The 12,238-nt window shown below is 35.5% G+C and overlaps 2 protein-coding genes across 4 annotated transcripts in view; both read left to right on the top strand.

Annotated features, from left to right (window-relative positions):
• Positions 1–2,333, top strand: part of LOC310865891 (optic atrophy 3 protein homolog) — a gene marked incomplete at both ends in the record, with an annotated part of 6,856 nt that extends 4,523 nt beyond the window's left edge. Inside the window, one exon of the mRNA XM_083775096.1 lies at positions 2,293–2,333. Within this exon, the coding sequence (XP_083631222.1) occupies positions 2,293–2,333 (41 nt within the window). The remainder of the gene's footprint in view (positions 1–2,292) is intronic.
• A 264-nt stretch (positions 2,334–2,597) lies between these two features.
• On the top strand, positions 2,598–11,349 carry LOC310865383 (small ribosomal subunit protein bS1m-like). Of its 3 annotated transcripts, none has more exons than XM_083774476.1 (3): positions 2,598–2,894; positions 8,504–8,632; positions 10,501–11,342. In XM_083774476.1, the coding sequence occupies exons 1-3, from the start codon at positions 2,604–2,606 to the stop codon at positions 10,783–10,785; spliced, it is 705 nt and encodes a 234-aa protein (XP_083630602.1). In that variant the 5' UTR covers positions 2,598–2,603; the 3' UTR covers positions 10,786–11,342. The 3 variants fall into 3 exon arrangements, with proteins under 3 accessions (XP_083630602.1, XP_083630603.1, XP_083630604.1); XM_083774477.1 differs by having other exon boundaries at positions 8,507–8,632; XM_083774478.1 differs by lacking the exon at positions 8,504–8,632 and having other exon boundaries at positions 10,501–11,349.
• Positions 11,350–12,238: the final 889 nt, after the last annotated feature.

Genomic DNA, 12,238 nt, shown 5'->3' on the forward strand with positions numbered 1-12,238 from the left:
AAGCAAATGGACTCCATTTCGTTCCATTTGTACACTGTACACTCTCAGAGTTAAATTAATATTTTACAATATGAATTGGGGGTCCCAGAGATAGAACATGCCATTAAATGGGGGTCCGTAGACTAATGCAGGTCAAACTGGGGGTCCTTGAAATTAAACGGGTTGAGAATCACTAGCCGTAAAAACCTTCTCTTATGGGGGTCCGCGGGCTACTTTAGTGTCAGTTTTGGGGGTCCTTGACATGAAAACACTGGTTTAACCCATTCTGACCTGAGATCAGATTCATACGACGTTTCCGCCGGACATACACTGGTCCTGATGAACCCATTCTGACCTGAGATCAGATTCTAAAAAAAAAATCAGTCGTTCTTTGATTTTTCAAAAATAGCAGACCTACAAGCTCGTATCACGCCACTCGGTGGCGCGATACGAGCTTGTAGATCTGCTATTTTTCAATAGCTAAAGCGTAACATGATGCTGACACCAAAATGGGTGCCCGGTCAGAATGTTTTAAGCACGGACCACCATCTCATGCCATTTTTAGATCTCAGACAGTCTTAGAATATTGTGTTGTTGTTGAATTAAAGATCCAAAGGGTCCATTTGGTTTCATGCTGTATTGATGTGGTACCAATAAACTCATTTATAGGAGATATCTTACAATCAAAATAACAATTATTCTACAGTCCCTAATTGTGTGTGTAGACTTCTGGTGAATTAAGTATTAATGCAGTGTATGTGTATAAATTAGGGCCGGGACTAATTGCGATTAATTTAGATTAATTAACTACAGAAAAATTAATCGCGATTAACTACAGATAAATTAATCGCACCTTTTTTTCACCGCGGAACGTTTCTCACTGGGCGCTTTTCTATAGTACTGAAAACTGGAAATAATAAAAAGTCACCCCATTTTGTGTTGCCTAGAACTGGAGGTCTGACAAAAAACAGTAACAATATGAAGTAAGTACAGCTTTGTGATGTCACTGAGATGTACTTGTTACTGTTACTACTGTAAAAGAAATTCAGACCTCCAGTTCTAGGCAACACAGAATGGGGTGACTTTTTATTATTATTTCCACAACAGGTATATTAATGACAGTAAAATGTTGAAAATGAGTGGTATCCTGTAGTCACTATTCGTTGATTCACTGGGATACCAAAAAACATAAAAAAAAAAGGTTTCTCGCTGTTCTCGGGTTGAATATTGATATGCGATTAAAATGCGATTAATCTAGATTAATTAATCGCAAAGCCTCTGATTAATTAGATTATTTTTTTTAATCGAGTCCCAGCTCTAGTATAAATGTGACTTTTGAGAGCGTAGAATAGGAAACCAAATAAGTGGACCTGTACGGGTCCATTTGGTTTCACGTTAAATATCTAAATACTTTATACATCTGTGTCTGTGTATGTCTTTAAGTTAAATATGTAAATACTTTATACATCTGTGTCTGTGTATGTCTTTAAGTTAAATATGTAAATACTTTATACATCTGTGTCTGTGTATGTCTTTAAGTTAAATATCTAAATACTTTATACATCTGTGTATGTGTATGTATTTAAGTTAAATATCTAAATACTTTATACATCTGTGTCTGTGTATGTCTGTTACATGTTTTTGATGAATTGAAAATGGAGGACCCTGATGTAAACATGGTCTCTAGAGCTTTTTTCATCCTCTTAGCAGATTTTGTATTGACCTGTATACCTTCCTTTGAAAAGTCAAATTATTGTTAAACAATCTCCATTACTTAATTTAAAATGACTCTTCACAATTAATTACAGAATGTAGAAGAATAGCTGTTATTTGTTATTGATCAGCCTGGCTGTTATCTATCTCTCCTATATATTATTTCTACTATACTTTGTTTTACTTTATTGAGTCCATCACATAATAATAATAAACTTTATTTATATAGCACCTTTCATACATAAATGTAGCTCAAAGTGCTTTACAGAGCAGAAAAAAATAATAAAAACAAAAGCAAAACAAAACGGCGTTAAAACAGGCATGCAGTTAAAACAATAGGACAATAACGCAGTGTCAGATCAGGAGAAGGCAGTGGTACAAAGATAAGAACAGATAAAATAAGGCAACAACATTAAAAAACAAGCAGTAATACAATACAGTGAGGACGTGAATAACAAAAAATAAAAGATCACTTAAAAGCAATGTTGTAGAAGTGGGTCTTGAGCTGTGCTTTAAAAATGTCTACAGAGGCATGTACAATTCCTTGTAACAATTTGTTCACATTTGTTTCATGTCACTGTTGTTATCTGACTTTCCCAGAACAACAAGACCCCCAAAGAGACTCCCCAGAACTGAACTGATAGTTAAGGCCTATATAGGTCTATATATAGACATATATAGGTCTATATATAGACCTATATGTGTATATATAGACATATATAGGTCTATATAGACATATATAGGTATATAATGTATCTGTAGACACAACAACATTTAATACAACATTAGACAAACAATATACAGACAGAGGTCATCGTTTCTAATCTCAGCCACCAGAGGGCGACAAGACACACCACACTACACTACACAGACTACAACACCAGCGCGTTGCATTGTGGGACTGATCCAAGATGGCGGCCTCCTTGTGCCAGAAGAGCGCTGCTGTGTGCAGCAGAATGACAACAACAACAACAACATTACAGAGGCTGCTGCTCCGCCAGAGAAGCCTTTATTACACTCATCACAACAACAACAACAACAGTGTCAGGAGGAGGAGGTTCAGCAGCGACGCCATTAAGGGCGGAGGAGGGACGGAGGAGAAGGAGGCAGAAGATGGAGGAACAACCATCACACCACCAGCTCCTCCCAGGAGCGGCTTCGCAGAGGCGTATGACCTGCACTCTGACCTGAAGACTGAACAGGTAGAATATAATGACCTGAAGACTGAACAGGTAGAATATAATGACCTGCAGACTGAACAGGTAGAATATAATGACCTGTAGACTGAACAGGTAGAATATAATGACCTGAACAGGTAGAATATAATGACCTGAAGACTGAACATAGCCGCAATTTGCAACTCTAGATTTTTTTACAATCTGTTGAATCTAGAGTTGCAATACCCTCCATCCACTTCCTATTCATGATTTTCGGTTTCTGATCTGCTGGTCTTAAATGACGTTAAACTCACCAACATTGCAGCTGTAGTCCAAGCTTGAATTATCCTCTTTCAATCTGCCGAGCTTGTTTTTCATAAAAATCCCCCGTAGACATGTTATGAGTTACTTTCTGTCCAAAATATTCCAAGAGTTCACTATCCGAGCCGCCATATTGTATTTTTGCAACGTGCCGTAAAACAAGATGTGAGGGGGAGCGCTTGTTTAATAGAAGGCTGTGCGTGATGGGGCGTCACACTGCGTCTGCCTCTTCTTTGGGTGTCTTACCTGCGCAGGTAAGATTCTATTAGATGATTAGATTAAATGTGTTAACATGTTTCATCATGATTAGATTAAATGTGTTAACATGTTTCATCATGATTAGATTAAATGTGTTAACATGTTTCCATCATGATTAGATTAAATGTGTTAACATGTTTCCATCATGATTAGATTAAATGTGTTAACATGTTTCCATCATGATTAGATTAAATGTGTTGACATGTTTCCATCATGATTAGATTAAATGTGTTAACATGTTTCCATCATGATTAGATTAAATGTGTTAACATGTTTCCATCATGATTAGATTAAATGTGTTAACATGTTTCCATCATGATTAGATTAAATGTGTTAACATGTTTCATCATGATTAGATTAAATGTGTTAACATGTTTCCATCATGATTAGATTAAATGTGTTAACATGTTTCCATCATGATTAGATTAAATGTGTTAACATGTTTCCATCATGATTAGATTAAATGTGTTAACATGTTTCCATCATGATTAGATTAAATGTGTTAACATGTTTCCATCATGATTAGATTAAATGTGTTAACATGTTTCCATCATGATTAGATTAAATGTGTTAACATGTTTCCATCATGATTAGATTAAATGTGTTAACATGTTTCCATCATGATTAGATTAAATGTGTTAACATGTTTCCATCATGATTAGATTAAATGTGTTAACATGTTTCCATCATGATTAGATTAAATGTGTTAACATGTTTCCATCATGATTAGATTAAATGTGTTAACATGTTTCCATCATGATTAGATTAAATGTGTTAACATGTTTCCATCATGATTAGATTAAATGTGTTAACATGTTTCCATCATGATTAGATTAAATGTGTTAACATGTTTCCATCATGATTAGATTAAATGTGTTAACATGTTTCCATCATGATTAGATTAAATGTGTTAACATGTTTCCATCATGATTAGATTAAATGTGTTAACATGTTTCCATCATGATTAGATTAAATGTGTTAACATGTTTCCATCATGATTAGATTAAATGTGTTAACATGTTTCCATCATGATTAGATTAAATGTGTTAACATGTTTCCATCATGATTAGATTAAATGTGTTAACATGTTTCCATCATGATTAGATTAAATGTGTTAACATGTTTCCATCATGATTAGATTAAATGTGTTAACATGTTTCCATCATGATTAGATTAAATGTGTTAACATGTTTCCATCATGATTAGATTAAATGTGTTAACATGTTTCCATCATGATTAGATTAAATGTGTTAACATGTTTCCATCATGATTAGATTAAATGTGTTAACATGTTTTCATCATGATTAGATTAAATGTGTTAACATGTTTCCATCATGATTAGATTAAATGTGTTAACATGTTTCCATCATGATTAGATTAAATGTGTTAACATGTTTCCATCATGATTAGATTAAATGTGTTAACATGTTTCCATCATGATTAGATTAAATGTGTTAACATGTTTCCATCATGATTAGATTAAATGTGTTAACATGTTTCCATCATGATTAGATTAAATGTGTTAACATGTTTCCATCATGATTAGATTAAACGTGTTAACATGTTTCCATCATGATTAGATTAAATGTGTTAACATGTTTCCATCATGATTAGATTAAATGTGTTAACATGTTTCATCATGATTAGATTAAATGTGTTAACATGTTTCCATCATGATTAGATTAAATGTGTTAACATGTTTCCATCATGATTAGATTAAATGTGTTAACATGTTTCCATCATGATTAGATTAAATGTGTTAACATGTTTCCATCATGATTAGATTAAATGTGTTAACATGTTTCCATCATGATTAGATTAAATGTGTTAACATGTTTCCATCATGATTAGATTAAATGTGTTAACATGTTTCCATCATGATTAGATTAAATGTGTTAACATGTTTCCATCATGATTAGATTAAACATGTTAACATGTTTCCATCATGATTAGATTAAATGTGTTAACATGTTTCCATCATGATTAGATTAAATGTGTTAACATGTTTCATCATGATTAGATTAAATGTGTTAACATGTTTCCATCATGATTAGATTAAATGTGTTAACATGTTTCCATCATGATTAGATTAAATGTGTTAACATGTTTCCATCATGATTAGATTAAATGTGTTAACATGTTTCCATCATGATTAGATTAAATGTGTTAACATGTTTCCATCATGATTAGATTAAATGTGTTAACATGTTTCCATCATGATTAGATTAAATGTGTTAACATGTTTCATCATGATTAGATTAAATGTGTTAACATGTTTCCATCATGATTAGATTAAATGTGTTAACATGTTTCCATCATGATTAGATTAAATGTGTTAACATGTTTCCATCATGATTAGATTAAATGTGTTAACATGTTTCCATCATGATTAGATTAAATGTGTTAACATGTTTCCATCATGATTAGATTAAATGTGTTAACATGTTTCCATCATGATTAGATTAAATGTGTTAACATGTTTCCATCATGATTAGATTAAATGTGTTAACATGTTTCCATCATGATTAGATTAAATGTGTTGACATGTTTCCATCATGATTAGATTAAATGTGTTAACATGTTTCCATCATGATTAGATTAAATGTGTTAACATGTTTCATCATGATTAGATTAAATGTGTTAACATGTTTCCATCATGATTAGATTAAATGTGTTAACATGTTTCCATCATGATTAGATTAAATGTGTTAACATGTTTCCATCATGATTAGATTAAATGTGTTAACATGTTTCCATCATGATTAGATTAAATGTGTTAACATGTTTCCATCATGATTAGATTAAATGTGTTAACATGTTTCCATCATGATTAGATTAAATGTGTTAACATGTTTCCATCATGATTAGATTAAATGTGTTAACATGTTTCCATCATGATTAGATTAAATGTGTTAACATGTTTCCATCATGATTAGATTAAATGTGTTAACATGTTTCCATCATGATTAGATTAAATGTGTTAACATGTTTCATCATGATTAGATTAAATGTGTTAACATGTTTCCATCATGATTAGATTAAATGTGTTAACATGTTTCCATCATGATTAGATTAAATGTGTTAACATGTTTCCATCATGATTAGATTAAATGTGTTAACATGTTTCCATCATGATTAGATTAAATGTGTTAACATGTTTCCATCATGATTAGATTAAATGTGTTAACATGTTTCCATCATGATTAGATTAAATGTGTTAACATGTTTCATCATGATTAGATTAAATGTGTTAACATGTTTCCATCATGATTAGATTAAATGTGTTGACATGTTTCCATCATGATTAGATTAAATGTGTTAACATGTTTCCATCATGATTAGATTAAATGTGTTAACATGTTTCCATCATGATTAGATTAAATGTGTTAACATGTTTCCATCATGATTAGATTAAATGTGTTAACATGTTTCCATCATGATTAGATTAAATGTGTTAACATGTTTCCATCATGATTAGATTAAATGTGTTAACATGTTTCCATCATGATTAGATTAAATGTATTAACATGTTTCCATCATGATTAGATTAAATGTGTTAACATGTTTCCATCATGATTAGATTAAATGTGTTAACATGTTTCCATCATGATTAGATTAAATGTGTTAACATGTTTCCATCATGATTAGATTAAATGTGTTAACATGTTTCCATCATGATTAGATTAAATGTGTTAACATGTTTCCATCATGATTAGATTAAATGTGTTAACATGTTTCCATCATGATTAGATTAAATGTGTTAACATGTTTCCATCATGATTAGATTAAATGTGTTAACATGTTTCATCATGATTAGATTAAATGTGTTAACATGTTTCATCATGATTAGATTAAATGTGTTAACATGTTTCATCATGATTAGATTAAATGTGTTAACATGTTTCCATCATGATTAGATTAAATGTGTTAACATGTTTCCATCATGATTAGATTAAATGTGTTAACATGTTTCCATCATGGTTAGATTAAATGTGTTAACATGTTTCCATCATGATTAGATTAAATGTGTTAACATGTTTCCATCATGATTAGATTAAATGTGTTAACATGTTTCCATCATGGTTAGATTAAATGTGTTAACATGTTTCCATCATGATTAGATTAAATGTGTTGACATGTTTCCATCATGATTAGATTAAATGTGTTAACATGTTTCCATCATGATTAGATTAAATGTGTTGACATGTTTCATCATGATTAGATTAAATGTGTTGACATGTTTCCATCATGATTAGATTAAATGTGTTGACATGTTTCCATCATGATTAGATTAAATGTGTTAACATGTTTCCATCATGATTAGATTAAATGTGTTAACATGTTTCCATCATGATTAGATTAAATGTATTAACATGTTTCCATCATGATTAGATTAAATGTGTTAACATGTTTCCATCATGATTAGATTAAATGTGTTAACATGTTTCCATCATGATTAGATTAAATGTGTTAACATGTTTCAATCATGATTAGATTAAATGTGTTAACATGTTTCCATCATGATTAGATTAAATGTGTTAACATGTTTCCATCATGATTAGATTAAATGTGTTAACATGTTTCCATCATGATTAGGTTAAATGTGTTAACATGTTTCCATCATGATTAGATTAAATGTGTTAACATGTTTCCATCATGATTAGATTAAACGTGTTAACATGTTTCCATCATGATTAGATTAAACGTGTTAACATGTTTCCATCATGATTAGATTAAATGTGTTAACATGTTTCCATCATGATTAGATTAAATGTGTTAACATGTTTCCATCATGATTAGATTAAATGTGTTAACATGTTTCCATCATGATTAGATTAAATGTGTTGACATGTTTCCATCATGATTAGATTAAATGTGTTAACATGTTTCCATCATGATTAGATTAAATGTGTTAACATGTTTCCATCATGATTAGATTAAATGTGTTAACATGTTTCCATCATGATTAGATTAAATGTGTTAACATGTTTCCATCATGATTAGATTAAATGTGTTAACATGTTTCCATCATGATTAGATTAAATGTGTTAACATGTTTCCATCATGGTGATCAGCAGCAGAGCCCTCAGAACCAGAGCGGTAGAACGGGCAGCAGAACCGCTAGAAGCAGCTCCAGACCCGTCTCCTTCTCCGCCATGCTCCGCAGCTCTCCTCTGGTCCAGATGGGTCCAGCACAGGACAAGGTACCACACATTCTACCAATGTCTTCTTAAATCCTTAGGGCCGATTCATACTCTTATTTTAGAGCCGAATAAAAGTCGGTTCGGCTCTGTAGAGCCTACAATGTGACGTCATTTGGCTCTGTAGAGCCTACAATGTGATGTCATTTGGCTCTGTAGAGCCTACAATGTGACGTCATTTGGCTCATTTGAGGTTCAGGGGGACGGGGGACGGGGGGGGGACGGGGGGGGGGGGCGGTGTACCGTCCTAAAGTCGGCTCTTCGGTGCTAACTGAAAATTTCTGACGAGCCAAAATCATTTAGGCTCTACAGCGCCGAAACAGCGGTAAAATAGTTGTATGAATCGGCCATTAAACATTTTCTGAAAAACCTATGTTTCTATATCAGTGGTCATCAACCACTTTTTATGTCTAGGACCCCCCCCCCCCCCCCCCCCACCCAGAAGAAAACGTTTGAGTTAAGAAGACGTTCGCTATGGAAGAATATATATTCAAAGATTTGCACACATTTTTCCAAAAGATAGCAGATCTACGAGCTCGTATATCTGCTATTCTTCAACAGCTAAAGTATAAAAGAATGGTTAAACTTAAAGTCGTTAAAAGCTACGGTGACACAGATGCGTCCTCAGGTCTTAATTGTATAAATGTCTTCACTCATGTGGTCCTGGCTTAAGTTTATTAAGGGTTAACTAGTTTAATAACTAACTAATAACTGACCAGTTTAAATGTCTTCTTCCAGGTGGTCCTGGGTTAACTAGTTTAATAACTGACCAGTTTAAATGTCTTCTTCCAGGTGGTCCTGGGTTAACTAGTTTAATAACTGACCAGTTTAAATGTCTTCTCCCAGGTGGTCCTGGGTTAACTAGTTTAATAACTGACCAGTTTAAATGTTTTCTTCCAGGTGGTCCTGGGTTAACTAGTTTAATAACTGACCAGTTTAAATGTCTTCTCCCAGGTGGTCCTGGGTTAACTAGTTTAATAACTGACCAGTTTAAATGTCTTCTTCCAGGTGGTCCTGGGTTAACTAGTTTAATAACTGACCAGTTTAAATGTCTTCTCCCAGGTGGTCCTGGGTTAACTAGTTTAATAACTGACCAGTTTAAATGTCTTCTCCCAGGTGGTCCTGGGTTAACTAGTTTAATAACTGACCAGTTTAAATGTCTTCTTCCAGGTGGTCCTGGGTTAACTAGTTTAATAACTGACCAGTTTAAATGTCTTCTCCCAGGTGGTCCTGGGTTAACTAGTTTAATAACTGACCAGTTTAAATGTCTTCTCCCAGGTGGTCCTGGGTTAACTAGTTTAATAACTGACCAGTTTAAATGTCTTCTTCCAGGTGGTCCTGGGTTAACTAGTTTAATAACTGACCAGTTTAAATGTCTTCTTCCAGGTGGTCCTGGGTTAACTAGTTTAATAACTAACCAGTTTAAATGTCTTCTCCCAGGTGGTCCTGGGTTAACTAGTTTAATAACTGACCAGTTTAAATGTCTTCTTCCAGGTGGTCCTGGGTCAGTTTAACCAGTTTAAATGTCTTCTCCCAGGTGGTCCTGGGTCAGTTTAACCAGTTTAAATGTCTTCTCCCAGGTGGTCCTGGGTCAGTTTAACCAGTTTAAATGTCTTCTCCCAGGTGGTCCTGGGTTAACTAGTTTAATAACTAACCAGTTTAAATGTCTTCTCCCAGGTGGTCCTGGGTCAGTTTAACCAGTTTAAATGTCTTCTCCCAGGTGGTCCTGGGTTAACTAGTTTAATAACTAACCAGTTTAAATGTCTTCTCCCAGGTGGTCCTGGGTCAGTTTAACCAGTTTAAATGTCTTCTCCCAGGTGGTCCTGGGTTAACTAGTTTAATAACTGACCAGTTTAAATGTCTTCTTTCAGGTGGTCCTGGGTCGTATCTTCACCGTGGTGGGGGACGACCTGTACGTGGACTTCGGGGGGAAGTTCCACTGCGTGGTGAAGCGTCCCGACAGCGAGGAGGCTCAGCGCTACCAGAGAGGAGCCAGGGTCCGCCTGAGGCTCAGTGACCTGGAGCTCACCTCCAGGTTCCTGGGGGCCTCCACGGACACCACCCTGCTGGAGGCCGAGGGGGTCCTGCTGGGGCTGCTGGAGCCGCGGGGGGACGGGTCCCAGAACAAGACCCCCAAAGAGACCCCCCAGAACTGAGTTAAGACAGAACAAGACCCCCAAAGAGACTCCCCACAACTGAGTTAAGACAGAACAAGACCCCCAAAGAGACTCCCCAGAACTGAGTTAAGACAGAACAAGACCCCCAAAGAGACTCCCCACAACTGAGTTAAGAACTGCTGGATCTGCTATGTTTGAAAATGAAGGGAAACATTCATACACCGGTGGCGGAGGAAACCAACAACCTGCACACCAGGAGCAATTAGGGGTTCAGTGTCTTGCTCAAGGACACTTCCACACCAACTCTGGGGGAGCCCACAGGGTTCGAACTGGCAACCTTGCGGTTGCCATCCTGCCACTCTATTTTGTGTATGACTAAAATAGCCGATTTGCATATGAATTCTCCATCAATGGGAATTTAATGTTTGTGTAAGACGAAAGTCTACTGTACACTAATAGCTGAATATAGGAGGGGCTAGCGCCTCCCAACAATATTGTGGAAATAGACCTACAAGATCACTGTGTCACAACAGTTTGTTGGAATGATTTTGCACTTTACAGTATATCCATGTGTCAGTATGAGTCTGATTAAATGATACTCTGATTATTGGAGTTAAATGATTACTCAGATAGTGATAATGTATTCTCGTTTTAATAAAGTGCACTATTAATTCAGCTTATTTTGGCATTTGTTTTGCAGTCTTATTGGATTAAAATAAATAAATAAATAAAACATTGCAACTTGCAGTGACTTGGTGGTCGGTAGTGCCGTCGCCTCACAGCTAGAAGGTCCTGTGTTCGATTCCCGCTGGAGACGCTGTGGGCGTGGTCTCTCCTCTGCGTCATCAGTGCCCATACCCTGGGTGGGGTTGGCATGCTCTCCCTGTGTCCCCTAGGGTAGGTAGTGGTACCCTCACATGTTCCCTCCTCTGCGTCATCAGTGTCCATACCCTGGGTGGGGTTGGCATGCTCTCCCTTTACAATTTAGGCATTTAGCAGACACTCTTAATCCAGAGCGACTTACATTAAGCAAGAACAAAAGCATGGGAATACATCACATAAAAACATTTATCATGAAACATGCGTAAGCTAAGAAAGTAACAGTGGAATATCTATATAATGAAGCTATACATATATACTACTATGCTATACATATGTACTATGGCGTGCTATGACTATATACAATGCAATTATAGTGCTGTCTACATAACATGCTATAAGTCTGTATCAAATGCTATCTAAGTCTACGGAAGTGCTATCCCTGTGTCCCCTAGGGTAGGTAGTGGTACCCTCACATGTTCTCTCCTCTGCGTCATCAGTGCCCCATACCCTGGGTGGGGTTGGCATGCTCCCCTAGGGTAGGTACCCTCGCAAAAAACATGCAGTAATCCTGGTCTCTAAACTGCCTCCCCCTGGCCAGCCGGGGCGCCTGATGGAGGGGAAAGGAACTGGTCTCTAAACTGCCTCCCCCTGGCCAGCCGGGGCGCCTGAT

The sequence above is a fragment of the Protomyctophum parallelum genome (assembly GCF_964188405.1).
Source record: "Protomyctophum parallelum genome assembly, chromosome: 10".
Lineage (NCBI taxonomy): Eukaryota > Metazoa > Chordata > Actinopteri > Myctophiformes > Myctophidae > Protomyctophum > Protomyctophum parallelum.

What these genes read in the sequence shown, in the direction of transcription:
- LOC310865383 (XM_083774476.1), top strand. Translation starts at nt 2,604, where the DNA reads ATGGCGGCCTCCTTGTGCCAGAAGAGCGCTGCTGTGTGCAGCAGAATG. An exon ending in CTGACCTGAAGACTGAACAG is followed by an intron (nt 2,895 to 8,503) that starts GTAGAATATAAT and finishes CATGGTGATCAG; the next exon opens with CAGCAGAGCCCTCAGAACCA. An exon ending in TGGGTCCAGCACAGGACAAG is followed by an intron (nt 8,633 to 10,500) that starts GTACCACACATT and finishes GTCTTCTTTCAG; the next exon opens with GTGGTCCTGGGTCGTATCTT.